This window comes from Humulus lupulus, chromosome 8 (assembly GCF_963169125.1).
Source record: "Humulus lupulus chromosome 8, drHumLupu1.1, whole genome shotgun sequence".
NCBI classification, from domain to species: domain Eukaryota; kingdom Viridiplantae; phylum Streptophyta; class Magnoliopsida; order Rosales; family Cannabaceae; genus Humulus; species Humulus lupulus.
The window spans coordinates 100918531-100934013 of NC_084800.1; the positions used below are offsets into that span (position 1 = coordinate 100918531).

A 15483-nucleotide genomic window follows, 5' to 3' on the forward strand; every position below is an offset into this window, starting at 1 on the left:
ATTATCTAACTAGCTAAGTAAAGTTCTGGGACTCTACAAAAGATGTTTCAAAACTCTATAAATAGGAGCCTATTGCTCACTTATAAGACAACTTAGTTTTCTATCCACTAGAGCACTTGACTAGAAATACACAAAAGTGCTTGATTATTCGAGAGATCTAGTTCCATTGTGTGAGAATCTCTTAGTGCTTGAGATAGGAAATATAAGCTTTTGGACAAATGTTGTAAAAAAAATTCAAGTTGGTGATCCCCAATTCTCTTAACTTTGGTTGTGTGAGTGATAGAGTATTTCCTTTTTGTTCTTGTTTTTACATTGTTTCTTCTACTTCTTTTGTTTTTTCTTTTTATTTTCTCTTTACATATTTGCTTGTATATTTTGTTTTTAGAGTTGTAATATCTTCTACATCTTTCTTCTACTACTTCTAGTTTATTTGTGTCTATTGTCTAGAGTTGTATTTTCTATTATTCTCTTCATCTACATATTTCTACATTTACTTGTAATTTTTGTTATTGAGTTGTAATCTTATTTAATCAATCACTTTATATTATAATGTTTGTTATTGAGTTGTAATCTTATTTAATCAATCACCTTATTATTTATATTATTTTGCTTAGAGTTGTAATAGTCTTACTATTTTCCATTGATGCAATATTATTATCTCTAACATAACATTTTATACATACTTAATTCATGTAATAATCATATAATCTCAAATTATAGGATATTATGCACAATATTTGTGATTGTGAACACCAAATTATAGTTAGTGCCTATAATTTATAAGAGAAATGCTAAATACACTCTATGTTATATTCTCTTTTGTACTATTTTAAATCAATAAATAACACTTGTATTTCACTACTAATTTGAAAAAATATTAAAATATAAAAAATTGAATAATATCTATATGTGATGCATGAATGATAGAGAGTGTAAAAGAGATCAACAAAACAATTTATAATGATTTCATTTATGATATTAATGAGAAGAAAATAAGAACTACAAAATGAGGTAGTTCATTTCTCAACCAAATCATTAATAAGTTGTATCCGTTAACAGAAGTGTTCAGAATGCATTTAATATGAATTTTATTAGAAGCAAAAAACAGATAAATATGGAAATCAAATAATCTCCCCAGATTATTGAGGTTCGTTTATTTATAATATAATTACAAGGAGGACTTTTACTAATTATCATTGTAAATTAAACAAGGACATCATTGTTGTCTCAGAACTTTAAAATATCAAAGTGCATAAAATTCATCGACGAAAACACTATAATATGGGGGAGATATTATTAATTAAGATGTCGTTTTTGTTACAGAACTATAGAACAAACGACAGCGTAATTCGAAGGCTGTCTCTTTCTAGAGGCTATAAACGACAGATTTTTATTTTTCCTTTTTCCCAATACATACGAAATTTGAAAAAGAAAACAAAAAAATATAGAGAACCAATCAAACAGGTCGGTGAGGGGAGAAGATGATAATTCAGGGAACAAACTCCCTCCATTTTGACAGTTGAGACTTTTTTTTCTCAATCTCTAAAATTTTGGGTGCGCATATGCTTTGAGTATATCTTTTTATCCCTTTTGTCCATTTTATTTATATTTTAAAACCCCTTTTTTCTGTTTTTCTTTCTATAGACCGTTATCAATGGCAGCTCAGTTCTCTCCGGTACTCAATCACAAAAACCACTTCATCATCTCCTCCTCAAACCATTCCAACACTCATTCTCATTACTTTCTTCGCCTCACAAAATCCCCATTCCCTTTCTCTTTCTCCAACTCCGGTTCCTCGTCATCGTTATCGTCTTCGCTCTCTCGTTTTCCGATCACCCGAGTAACCACCGCGCCGGTTGAGTTCGCGGCGCCACCTCCTCCTGAGTTTGACCTTCGCCGAGAAATTTCACGCCTTAAGGCTCTTCGTTCCAGGCTCTCGAGTTCTAGAAGCTTCAGCCAGAAGCTAAGGGTCGTGGATAGAGACAGGAGAGTCAATGACTTCTTTAATTCCAGCAGGAATGGGTTTTCGAGGGTTTTAGCTTCGGTGAATTTGAGTTCCTATGAGTTGTTCTTGCTTAAGTGTTTGGTTGCGTCCGGGCAGGAGCACGTGCTTAGCTTCGGGTTTGAGTTTGAGGATGGCGAATTGGAGTCGACGAGGAGCTCCATCAAGAGTGCGCTCTATGCTCTGGTTGGGATGATTGAGAAATTGGATGTTAATGGCGGTAAAGTTGATGAGAACAAGCTTGGTTTGACGTTGGGTGATGAAGACTTTGTCGACTTGAAGAAACTGTTAAAACATTTGGGAGACGTTGAAGAGTTTTATGACAGCATTGGAGGAATTATTGGGTAAGTTTTACTTTCTATGTTTATTAAGTTTCATGGTCTGGTGCCTGGACCTAGTTTCCTTATTTCATAGTTTTCATCATTGCTTGCCTTTTTTCTTTTGGGCTTTAGATTGGCTTGTCGTGAAAAAAATTTGTTTTAGTTAAATGGGTTTTCTCTGTTTTTTCTAATTATGTTGATGCCGTTTCATATAAGTTTTAATGGTCTTATCACATAAATGTTGCAGATATCAATTAACAGTTTTGGAGCTTCTTGCCCAGACAAGAGCTGAATCACAACCTACAAAAAGGTCCAAACACAAACATGAACAGATGGAATGCCAGCTTTTGGAAATTCATTCTCCTGATGGAGTGGATCTTTCTCAAAATACAGAGTATGCATCACAGGCTGCTTTATGGGGAATTGAGGTTGGTAGCTTTTGCATATGTTTTATTAACTGAGGAGGTTCCACAGGTTGGCTTGAACTACAAGGTCTTATCCTTTTTTAGGGTTTGCCATACCTAGGTGAAATTTATCCTTTGGGAGGCGCTGCAGACCGGCTTGGCTTTGTTGATCCTGACACAGGAGAATGTCTTCCTGCTGCAATGCTTCCTTATGGTGGACGGACTTTGTTAGAAGGTTTAATAAGAGATCTTCAGGTATGTTTCCTGTTTGTCAAACGTGAAAGTGTGCGTTTAATCCGTCAGATGCTTAATAAGAATAATGATCAGCATTACAACCACGAATGCTCTGTTATCATATTACATCCTCAAGTTGCTTTTTTCTTTTTCTTTTTTGATTCAAGGCAAGAGAGTTTTTGTACTACAAGATTTATGGGAAACAGTGCATCACCCCTGTTGCAATCATGACAAGTTCTGCAAAGAATAACCATGATCACATCACTTCTCTTTGTGAAAGGCTTGGATGGTTTGGAAGAGGTCAATCAAGTTTCCAACTTTTTGAACAGGTTTTTAATTGGAATCACTATGAGGATATGTAGTACTCTTCCTTTGAGGAAGTTTGCATTGATGAATATTGTTGCTCACGGATTTGTGAATTTCCAGCCTCTTGTTCCAGCTGTTAGTGCTGAAGATGGCCAATGGTTGGTTAGCAAAACTTTTTCAGTTGTACGCAAACCGGGTGGTCATGGTGTAATATGGAAACTTGCATATGACAAAGGCATTTTCAAATGGTTCTATGATCACGGAAGAAAAGGAGCAACTGTTCGACAAGTCAGGTATGGCCTAGTTACATAATGGTAATATAACATTTTATATCTTCTACTCTTAACGATGGTGAACCTCGCAGTAATGTTGTCGCAGCCACAGATTTGACCCTCTTGGCACTAGCAGGGATTGGTTTACATGAAGGAAAGGTATAATTTTATCTTAATAATAAACTTAAAAGGAAATGAATTAAACTTGAAACTTTATATAGAATCAGAGCTTTTTTCATTGTCTTTTCTTCTCTAAGAAATGCAATATAAATTTAAAATAGGTACTTGATCTGTGAGAAACTGGCACTGATTTTGATTGGTTCATACAATTTTAACATAGTCCTTTTATTCTTTTGTTACTTCATATTTAATTTGAACGTGTAACAGAAATTGGGCTTTGCATCCTGTAAGCGGAACTTGGAAGCTACAGAAGGAATTAATGTTCTTATTGAGAAGAAAAATATTGATGGGAAGTGGGCCTATGGTTTATCTTGCATTGAATATACAGAGTTTGACAAGTTTGGGATTGCAGATGGACATCTTTCTACTAATAGGTATATTCTGGTTCAAATCAGGAATGTGTCTTCCTGCGTGCCTATGGCTTAAATTAGGCAAATTAGGAGTGTGTGTGTGTGTGTGGCATATGATTCAAAAAATTCTGAGAAACAATTTCGTTTGTACAAAAAAGGTTGCAGGCTGAGTTTCCTGCAAATACAAACATCTTGTATGTGGATCTACTTTCTGCAGAATCAGTTGGATCAAGTAATAACAGTAACAGTTTACCTGGCATGGTGCTCAATACAAAAAAGCGAATCTCATTTGTAGACTATTTTGGGAAACCACACAGGTACTTCTTCTTACTCTATCGTTATCTCTCTCATAAGTGCCCTCTGTTTGTAGTCAACAATTATTTACAAGTGATCCCACCAATACTTCAACCTGTACCTATTGTTTGCTTTGCAAATTATGCTGAAATTTATACAATTGTCTCCTTTTCATTTGTGAAATAAGGATAATGGTAAAGAGCATTGTACCACTCAGTTTTTTGACAATTTATTCTAAGCTTCTTTGTACTCTATAATTGCAAGTTACAATGTGAGTATCTAGTGCTGATAAATGTTAAGACACCTAACCAGTTGATGTTTTTTAGTGTCTTGGGTGGTAGGCTGGAATGCACGATGCAAAATATTGCTGATAACTTTTTCAACACCTTTCCTTCTCGCTGTTTTAAGGATGTGGAAGGTATATGATTGTTTATCTTGCTGGTCATTTTGGCCTACCTTTTTTTTTTGTCAAATGTACTTTATGCAAACCTAACTGTAGTGACTTGTTTTAGCAGATAAACTTGACTCCTTTATTGTGTTTAATGAAAGAAGAAGAGTTACATCATCTGCTAAGAAGCAAAGAAAACTTGCGAACAAAAATTTACACCAGGTCATACTTTTCTGATTTTTGTCCTATTTACTTTTGTTTACTATGAAGTATGAGGTACTTTATTTATCGCTACTACAACAATACCTTAGCTGGGGGCCTCAAGAACTTCATGTGATTTCTATATACTCTCATACCTGGCCACTGTAGAGCAGTCTAAATCTGTACTCTTTCATAAAACTCCAACCCACCTTCCCCCCATCCCACACCCCCACAAAAGAAAAAAGAACAAAGAAAAAAGAAAGTTTTTTAGTTTATTAGGTTGACATTAAATAACATAATTAAATTGTTCTTTTCACCATATTTACTTGTTTGAGTATTCAAACGCAGACTCCAGATGGTTCGCTGCTGGATATCTTAAGAAACTCATGTGATATTCTTTCTCAATGTGATATTGAAATTCCTGAGGTACAAATCTTTTACATCAAAATTTAAATATTAATATTAAATTTACTTACAATGCGTCAAGTTTTGTCTAATTATTTGCTCAATCTAATTTCCTTCATTGTCCTTCGGAGACCTTTATAGTACTTTCTGTTGCATAACCTGCAGATTGAAGGTAATGAGAAATATATTTCTGGACCACCATTTCTCATTCTTCTGCACCCTGCTCTTGGTCCACTCTGGGAGGTCACAAGGCAAAAGGTAAGTTCACAGTCTGTTGTATATTTCATGGTTCAAGCTTCAACTCATATTTCTTGTTTATGATTTGGTCAGTAAACCTAAGCTTTCTAGTATTAATTAATGCCTAGTTTTCAAATGCAGATGCCATCTGCTTTTGATTTTTTATTTGCTTTTAACACATTAGTAATTGAGAGGCTCTTGAATCTAGTTGTTGTCATCTGAGAAAACAAATTTCTGGCCTTTTTTTTCTTCATATTTTCTTCTTTGTAACTTCTGCTATTACTTGAATGTCAGTTCAATGGAGGTTCTGTATCCAAGGGCTCTGAGTTAAAAGTAGAGGTTGCAGAATTCCTGTGGAGGAATGTTCGGGTTAGTACTAATGCATAAATAGAGTATTTAGCTTACTTTACTATTTTGAGGTGAAACGATCTGGTTTCTGCTTTCCAGCTTGATGGAAGCCTGATTATAGAGGCTGACAGCATTATGGGCTCAAATAGGATTGATGATAATGGAGAACATATCCTGCAATATGGGCTCAGGTATAGTGTTATTTACATTTCTTGAAGAATTTGCTAGGCAATAATATCATTAATCACTAAAACTTTTGTATAGTTGTGGAAGATGTAGATTAGAGAACGTTAAAGTACAGAATCACGGAGTCAACTGGAATTGTGGACACAATGTATATTGGAAGCATGATGTTCAACGGTTTGAGTCATGTAAGATTGTATTGCACGGAAATGCTGAATTTGAGGCTAGAGATGTCACCATAGAGGTCAGACTAACTTGTAATTGCTACAGTATGATTTGTAGGCTTGCCAAATTGCTTTAATCCGAGTTGTAAGACAAGAAACTTTTACATGTTATGTTAGTTCAATCAATTAAGGTTTTACTTGGGGTTACTTTTTTTGTTATTGCTCTCAAACTTGTTAAAAATAAGTAATGCTTTCTACTTCCGCTAGTGCTTTTACTATATTGTTACATATAACAGTAACAATTATTGCCTTTCGGTGGTTGGGCCCAAATTAGTTATTTCTGTTATGCTCGTTACTATTACTACTATTAAAAAGGACGCTTAATTGTAAATATTTATTTTATCTCATGTTGGTAAAATTAGTGTATTGTACTGTTTAAGTGTAAATATTTAAGAAGAAAACCTAAGATTCTTATATTGCTTTTCAACTGATGCAGGGAAATCATATATTTGAAGTTCCAAATGGGTACAAATTGAAGATCACATCAGGTAATTAAGGTTTTAATTTGTTGCAGGGAAAAAAAAAAGATTTTAAACTTTACAATACAATAATAGGAAAATTCTTTGGTGTCCAATAATAGTTAAAATTAGGTACGTGGATAGTTATAATTATATATTTTTTTATATTACTTACATTGTAATTATAGTAGGAATATGCATCATTCCACTAATTTTTTGAAAATTTAGAACGATTGTGGGCCTTAAATTATTCAGAAATTTTTGAAAATTAGTTGGTATGTCTCTTATAATTACAATGTAAACCATTATATAAGAAAATTGAATTATAAATATCCACTTACCAAAAACAATAACAATAGGGTGCACTAGTTCAAGGGACGAAGTTCCTATATATAATATATGTATATTTTTTTTTCCAAACTATCTGTACTTTGGTAAATGGACTAAATTTCTCAGTCACACTCATCCATTATTCCATTGGAAAAACAGGTATGGCCGTTCAATTAGAACCTATTGATAAGAGTATGATGGAAAGTGGAAGCTGGTATTGGAAATACAAGATAAAGGGATCGCACATTAAGTTGGAATTAATAGAATTTTGAAGTAGTAATCCATAACTCTCAACCCCAGACGTGAATCCTGGTTCACAGACGGCGCGAATCGCATCTCACCCTCATAAAATGGCCAAGCTGTTGAGATTCGATTGGTTAAACACAAGTTGAACCAAATCTCTCATCGTCGTATTGCCCCATTATTGGTGCATTTTAATTTCAAGAGCTCTTCTAAGGTTGTTACTTGTGTAAACTATATTATTATTTATGGTATGCAAGCAATAAAAGAACACTCTAATTTTCTTTTGATCAGATTCGAAATTTCAAACAAACCCACAAATTTCATCACACAAAATCAATCTAACAAAAAGAAAAGAACGAAAAAAAAAGTATCGTATAGTTTTGTTTTGTCCACAAATATACAAGTCTCTCTTGGTTCATCATCATAGTGTCACAATCCGACTTTGATTGTGAGATTGAAAGCAACTCCTATTGAGTAATCTAAGCAGAGCATCGGCTGTTCTTCTTGCTTTCAAGGACCCATCAGTGGCCAAGCTACGAAGACATGGAATGCTTCCAGGGTTTATCAGAAGACGCTTGGCGACCTCTTCTCCACCATCTTTACAGAGTCCCAATAGCAGTGTTATCGAGTTCTCCTTCCCTTTCGGAGACCCAAACCGCAGAAGATCGATCAGAATCGGGAGAAGGATTTTGCTCTTCCTTATTTCTTCTAGTCCTTCTGAACAGCCCAAAAGCGACGCCAGAACAGCCAAGGCGTCGTCGGTTATGGCGGCTTTGTCATCCATTAACAGGTCGATGAGCAAAGGGATCGCTCCGGCCGCCACTATGCCTAATTTATTGGCATTGTAAACGGCGAGGTTGGTGATTGCCGTGGCGGCGTCCTTTTTACCTGTGGGACTTCCGTCTTTCAGGAGCCCGACCAGCGCCGGAATCGCCCTCGGTCGAGCTCCTATCTCCACCTTGCAGTCGTCGATCATTGACAAGCTGAAGATCGCCGCCGCCGCGTTCTCCCTCGCTTCCATGGTCTTCCCCGATTCCAATACGTCGATGACGTTGTCGATTGCTCCGGCAGCCATTATCAGAATCTTGTTGTTGTTGAAGATCGAAAGGTTTAGCAAAGCGGTGACTGCGTTTTCCTGAATTCTGGGGTCATGAGAGCTCAAAAGCATCACGAGGAATGGAATAGCTCCAGCCTCTGTGATGATTCTCCGATTGTCCATGCTGGTTTTCGCCAGCAAACGGAGCTCGTAAGCCGCCTGCCGTTGGATGTCGTGCGATCCTGTAGCTAGTTTCCCGACTAGGAATTCCGCCGTCATTTTGATGGCATCCGCGGCAGCTTTAACGGCGGATATATGATCAACGGCGGCTTTCTCCACGACATGCCCTCTTTTGCTGTCGTTTCTCTCTAAACATGAGAGAAACGACACTTGTGTCTCGTCTAATTCTACGTCGTTTTCTTGGCTCCATTGTTCCATCAGAGACTTGAGTGCGTAGTTGGGTATGAGGGCCATGTGAATAAGCCTTTGTCCGCTCTTGGGGCATGTGTGGTGCCCTGAATCGATCCACTGAGCAATCGAGTTTCGATCGTAAGTGTGCCCTGAGGCCACGATCACCGGGTCTTTAATCAAGTCCAGTGAAATGGGGCAGCGAAACTCATCTGGGATATTGACAGATTGAGATGTTGAAGAGCGATTATAGCTCTTGGCCGAGGGTGAACACAACAGCTTCTTCTTAAGGTCTTGTTTTGTTTTCTCAGGTTCTTGATCCCTGAAAATCATGGACTTGCAATATGAAACAAAAGATATCAGGTTGTTAAGATTGGACACCACGATTAGTCCACCGGTACCGGCTTGTTTTTTGACTTCGGCCTCTAGTTTTAAAATCTCGTCCTCATAATCTTGTGGTGTTTTGAGACCAATGCCGTTGAAAATCTCTTCTACTTTACCGAAATCCAGTGACCCTTTTCTACGAGTGTTCTTCTCGCTATTGCTGGCCATCAATTGTAGAAGCTCCTCTCTTCTTTGTAGATCTCTAAGGTCAATAAACATCTCTACTCTATTTGATTGCCTGTGAAGTAACTCAACTTGCTCTCTAACGTCTGCTGAAATGTTGAGCAGACTAAGAGGCAAGATATCGAGTGCACTTCCCATCTCTTTGACCAGGACATGAAACTGGTTAGAGATAAACTCTGTCTGCAGGAGTCCCCAGAAAGAGCTGCCATCTTTGCAGCATTGAATGAGAAACTTCGCTCTTCGAATAACTGAGAAAAGTTCAGTGAGACAGAGGATCGAAGATGGAGGTAGGGGACGATTGGTTTCTTGAATCTCCTCAAACAAAGAAGAGAGAAGTTTGATCCTTCTTATCATTGTTGAGATATTCCTAACTTGTAGAATTGGAAGTTCTTCCATTGAACCAACTTCGCTGGATATATGAATCAAAGATTCTAGCAAAGACCCAGTTGGCAAAAAGCCCGAGGAGACGATCATGGAAGGCAGAGCTACTACGTCCATGGAGTTCTGATCACTGTCCAAGTATGATTCTTTTCATCATTAATAACAAAACTTTTCTTACTCTTCTTGATTGTTGTATTTGCCAAATTTCTTTGAAATAGTTGATATTAGTGACAAAAAGAAACCTTTAGTTAATTGCATGAACTCTTTGGCTGTTTCTGCTTGTTTATTTGACATTGTGACAATAGAAACGGTAAATGAAGATGGAAGAAGAGGTTTTCTAGTTTGCTGCCACTTGGAGGATGTTCCTGCCTCTTCGATTCATCTTATTCTTCTGAGTTTTATATGTACAATTTGCATTATCTTAATATTTAAATCATCCTTGTCAAACTTGTATGCTTGTCCTTTAGTTCATTATAGTTGTTATGTTCTTTTTTTACTAAACCTTCTCTGATTTCTCCTATTAAATAATGCATTTAGCTACATGTAAATAGTATAATATTGAGAAAGTAGGAACTGAAACACAAAAGACACTCTTTAGGGATCAATGCAATGGTCAATGTATATAAAATACTCTTAACAACAATACTACCAAATAGATTTACGTTATATTGCAAAAACAAATGATTTTCGTTTGTCTTCTTCTCTGTTTTTGTGAACATAGCCCTTGGGGTACACGTAAACTTCAACCGCCAGCAGAGAATACATTGAATGAAATGTAAATATGGGAAAGTAGGGTTGCCTATTTAGTGCCTACTTTCTTTTGTAAGCATTTAGAGAAATTATAACTCTTTTTTATTATATATAATGTTGTATATTGTATAGCATACATTTTATTAATTTTTGAAAAATTATGAATAATTTATTATGTCCATAATAAAATTAAAACAGTCAATTACTTTAAGTATATTTTTTTATACGTGTGAGGTGCCTATTATAAGTAGGTTATAATCCACAAATAGTTAATCGGTATAATTTATTAAGCAATATACCCATGCCTAGTTTTCAAACATCATATATAATAAAGTTTGGGCTATAATTTTTATATTTACCGAAAATAAAAATGCCCCAACTGTAAGGGCTAATCTGGTACCCTTAGAATTTCCCTATAAATATATTACATATTTTTCTCAACTCAAAAAGTATTACACAACCCTTCCTACGATTCAAAGAGGCATTGGATTTTAATTTTATGTTAGAAGTTTCTTCTTGTCTTTTATGTCTTGTTAGCCGATTTCGGCCCCATGAAAACCCTTGAATAGACTGACTAATGATCACATAATGCACGCGACTGCATTCCACGTAAACTGAATTATCTAGTTGGACTATGTACGGCATGTCACTCTCCTAATGTTTTAAGTTTTAACTTTCTCCATCATTTCTTCCGCTTACAATAAAATTATTCTTTAGGTTAATATAAAGATGACAATTCAGTCCACTTAAAAATTCCATTAGAATTTAAACGGCCATTAATAAATTGGACTTGATTGTCAAAGTTTGCAAGGATAATTCTTTTTTAGGAACCCTATGTTCCAAAGGAAAACTAAAGAGGCACATATGTGAAAAAAAAAACTTTAGGTTCATCATCTAATGGCATGTATAGTTAAAGTAAATTTGAATCATTTGTATAATAATGAATCTATTCATATCTTTATTAAAGAAATGAGAGGACTTGACAGTCTATATAAAATAAGGTGAAAGAGAAATGGAATACTTCTCGTAATTATATAAGGAATGCCATTACTCATAAACATATATATATATATATATAAATAAATCTTTTTAGGGAGATACTATAACGCATTCATTTTTTTGCAACATGCATCATTTTTCTATTTCGGCACCTGAATTATTATAATCCCAATTTTTTTTTTGTATGATGGTGTACAATATAGCTATCTAGAACATCCTACAAATTTTCAAGAAATTATGAATAAATTATGGTACTGAAACAGAGTCTAAACTGTCTGTTGCACGCGTGTCTTTTTTTTGTGTACGCGTGTAAAATTTGACTGTTTAAACTTTGTTTTCGACTTCATAAACTATTCAGAATTTCTTGAAAATTTGTAGGATATTCTCAATACCTACAATGTACACCGTCATATAAATTTTTTTGGGATTATAACTATTCGGGTACCGAAATAGAAAAAGGATGCACCGGCATTGGAAAAAAAAGAGATGCGTTGTAGTCGCTCCCTATCTTTTTATTTATTTTGTTAAAAAAATATAATTAACTCAAAATTAGTTTACTTTGGTTTCAATCAATATTACTAGAAAAATTACATGAAACATCAATTTTTAACTGACGCACATATATTCATATGTCAGTTGAAAAACTGACATCCCATGCAATATCGTTTCATACTAAAGCATGAGATGATCATTTTGACTCATCATGATACCAAAATATTTCACATAATACAGATAAATTTAACTTAAGAACAAGGTCCCCAATCCATCTTAGAGTAAAACAAATGGTACAGAGGATGCAATATAGATACTTGCTGCAATATTGTTGTTGGGCCCAAAATATTCGGCCCAAAGACCTTCTCCATTTTTAGTATGCTCAAAACGGGTCGTTTTGATCTGCAAAGGCTCCAAAGACAGAAGCCGCGGGTCAGAGGCGGTCTGCGCCTCTGACCTCTGTGTATTTAATTGAAACCAATGCATCTTGGGGGGAAATTCAGTTATTTCCCCTGCTAATCAGGGGTTTAGTTTAACCAACTAACCACCTCACATTTCTGTTCTATAAATACTGAACTCTTATTCAAATAAAGGCATCGAAAAATCTGACCGAGGCATCGGAGTGTCTTTCTTGCAGGTACCCTCAAAGAAGCAACAATTGTCAAAGTGATCATCACCATTGGAGAAGGATCGGAAGATTAGCATTCGTCGGCAGAAACCTCCAGATATAGAAAGGACAAGTTGTTGCTTCAACAAATTGGCGCCGTCTGTGGGAACCCTGTTCCCTTTTCAACCACATCGTCAAATCAAGAACTCTTTCCTTGTAATCAAGATCTACTTGAAACCTTGGAGCCATGCCGCCTAAGAACAACGGAGCACCGGACACTGTCGCCCAGGTCATCCCACCGACGGATATGAGCGATCAAATCGACAGGATGTGTCATCTGCTGGAGGCTAGCCAGCAGCGATCCGACGAAGCCATTCGGACGCTGACCCAAGCTCAGGCCAGGTTCGAAGTAGAGATCGCCGAATTGCGAAAGTCCAACGAAGCTATGCGCAGGACCCAAGACAACAAGAATCTCAGCCTTGGTAGACTTGAAGCTCCGATCGTTCAGATCGACTCCCCTCGAAGAAGCACACACCACGTTAGAGAAGGGTCCTAGGGTCCCCTACCATCCTCCCCGACCCATCTTCACCAGGGGGCCGAGGAGAGACGGACGGTACATTGTGAGACACATGCGCGAGCCGGTGCAGTGCCCACAAGAACAACCCAACCAGCCGCCGAGAGTGAGCCCCAACAGACCCCACAACGGGCCGCGCAAGACTCACCAGCCGAGGACCGTACCCTCTGCATCCAGTTCTTGGACAATTGGAAAGAAGAGATGATGCGAGAAATGATACAGAAGTTTTCGGATGGAAGGTCCGCTCACGCTATTGAGCACATGGATTTGGTATCAAGAACCACTGAGAGATTCAGAAAGAGCCCAAACCGCGGGACTTCATAATCCCTCCTCTACCCGCGTTTAATGGAAAGGGAGACCCGCTCAACCACCTGTTCCAATTTCAACAGAAGATGGCCCTAGAAGCCAACAATGAAGCCATACAGTGCAAAGTTTTCTCCATGACTTTCTCTAGGCCAGCCCTATTGTGGTTCAGGCAGTTGAAACTTGGTTCTGTCAACAATTTCGGTGATCTCCGCAGAGCCTTTCTCCAACAGGATAATGCTAACCGCGAGGCACCAAGAACAATGGCAGATCTCTACCGAATCGAGCAAGGGGAAAATAAACATCCAAAATCATACCTATAACATTTCATCGACCTCGTACATCAGATCCACGATGTCGAACCAGCCACCGCGGCTAACCTCTTCGCCAAAAGCTTACAGGTGGGATCTCTCTTACACGAAAACCTCACCATGACACCACCTTATGACATGGCTGAGATTCAGATCCGTGCCGAGGGTGTCTTTAGGGTCCTGGAATTTCGAGAGCGTGCGCAGAAGAAATCCGCACTTATCTTCGCTCCACCAGCAAATAACCCTCATCCCCCACCTGCAAGGGATGATAAGAGGAAGAGATAGGAGATGGATCACTTGAAAGGAGGGAAAAGGCCAAAACCAAATCGAGACCCACCACGATACCCCTCTTTCGAATACACAGTCCATCAGGAAGTCATTTACGAAGAAAATAAAGACAGGCCCACCTGGCGTGAACCATACAAAATTACCACTCCCCCTGAAAGAAGAGATAAAAACAGGTTCTGCCTCTTCCACAAGGATCATGGCCATACAATCGCCGAGTGCCACAACCTCCACAATCAGATCCAGACCCTCATGAGGAGTGGACGGTTCACCCAGTATATTAAAGGGACAAGCAGACCCGGCACCTCATAGCCCAACACTGCTTCTGTCCCAACACCACCAGTAGCAGACTCCCTGCATATGGCCACCACGAGCTCACAAGAGCCTCTCAAGCAAATCCTCATGATACACGGGATCGTGGAGCTCACCGAGGAACAAGAGCAGGCAACCAAAATTCATAGGAGGATGGAAGAACGGGTGAAGCGATACAGATCATTAGGCCACACAGTCAACCTTGTCACTTCGGAGGACAGACGCTATCAAGCCTTTGCAATCACCTTCACCGAATATGACTTGTGGGGAGTGCACCTGCCCCATGACGACCCTTTAGTCATTTCGCTACAGGTTGACCATTTCCAGCTGGGAAGATTTTTAGTCGATGGGGGCGGTGGGGTTGATATTCTCTTCTGGGAAGCCTTTAAGAAAATGGGACTCGAAGAAAATCAGATCAGGACCTCTCCTGCACCAATTTTGGAATTTAACAGCCAGAGGATACCCGAAGGGCGTTGTTCGATTAAACGTGGTAGCTACAGAACGCACCTTGCCTGTGGACTTCCTCATCGTGGACTCCGTCACAAGCTACAACGCCATCATGGGAAGAAGTTGGATCCATAGAATGCAGGGAGTGGTCTCAACTTTGCACCAAGTTATGCGGTGCCACTCACCCAACGAGCGGTATATAATCGACATAAAAGGGTGTCAGAAGTAGGCCAAGAAATGCTTCCTTACCCTGAAAGAAATAAATGATTCTGGCACCTCCTCTCCTGACGACAACCCCAAAAAATAGCAATCACAGCATGACTTACCAGCATGTCTCAAAGGCATAGATCTAGAGGAAGATCGCGAAAAGCCCCAAACCACCCTCGATGAACTAGCAGAAATCTGTATAGATGATGCTGACCCAGCCAAAATAGTGTTGGTAAGTACCAAACTTCCTGAAAAAGAAAAGAAGACCCTAATCCAATTCCTCAAAACCAGAATTGGAACCTTCGCCTGGTCTCCACATGATATACCAGGAATAGACCCCTCTGTCATGAATCACAACCTCAACATATCGACAGCTTCCCACCCGTCAAGCAGAGGCAGAGGAGGCTTGCTCCCGAAATCAACCA

At 38.1% G+C, this 15483-nt stretch overlaps 2 protein-coding genes across 3 annotated transcripts; one reads left to right on the forward strand and one right to left on the reverse strand.

Moving 5' to 3' along the window:
• The first annotated feature begins 1503 nt into the window (after positions 1 to 1503).
• LOC133798239 (UTP--glucose-1-phosphate uridylyltransferase 3, chloroplastic) lies at positions 1504 to 7669 on the forward strand. Of its 2 annotated transcripts, XM_062236469.1 has the most exons (18): positions 1504 to 1518; positions 1645 to 2346; positions 2570 to 2750; positions 2832 to 2981; positions 3128 to 3289; positions 3387 to 3559; positions 3631 to 3697; positions 3926 to 4092; positions 4227 to 4385; positions 4689 to 4780; positions 4875 to 4972; positions 5300 to 5377; positions 5522 to 5614; positions 5888 to 5962; positions 6041 to 6132; positions 6206 to 6368; positions 6785 to 6836; positions 7296 to 7669. In XM_062236469.1, exons 2-18 carry the CDS (start codon positions 1655 to 1657, stop codon positions 7406 to 7408), a joined length of 2607 nt encoding a protein of 868 aa, XP_062092453.1. In that variant the 5' UTR covers positions 1504 to 1518; positions 1645 to 1654; the 3' UTR covers positions 7409 to 7669. The 2 variants fall into 2 exon arrangements, with proteins under 2 accessions (XP_062092453.1, XP_062092454.1); XM_062236470.1 differs by lacking the exon at positions 1504 to 1518 and having other exon boundaries at positions 1548 to 2346; positions 4878 to 4972.
• Positions 7670 to 7709: 40 nt separating this feature from the next.
• LOC133798240 (U-box domain-containing protein 1-like) lies at positions 7710 to 9928 on the reverse strand. The gene has a single exon (XM_062236471.1). The coding sequence runs from the start codon at positions 9886 to 9888 to the stop codon at positions 7801 to 7803; it is 2088 nt and encodes a 695-aa protein (XP_062092455.1). The 5' UTR covers positions 9889 to 9928; the 3' UTR covers positions 7710 to 7800.
• Positions 9929 to 15483: the final 5555 nt, after the last annotated feature.

Coding starts and splice junctions, on each gene's coding strand:
- LOC133798239 (XM_062236469.1), top strand. CDS start 1,655: ATGGCAGCTCAGTTCTCTCCGGTACTCAATCACAAAAACCACTTCATC. Junction 2,982..3,127: donor GTTTAATAAGAGATCTTCAG/GTATGTTTCCTG, acceptor TTTTGATTCAAG/GCAAGAGAGTTTTTGTACTA. Junction 4,973..5,299: donor CGAACAAAAATTTACACCAG/GTCATACTTTTC, acceptor ATTCAAACGCAG/ACTCCAGATGGTTCGCTGCT.
- LOC133798240 (XM_062236471.1), bottom strand. CDS start 9,888: ATGGACGTAGTAGCTCTGCCTTCCATGATCGTCTCCTCGGGCTTTTTG.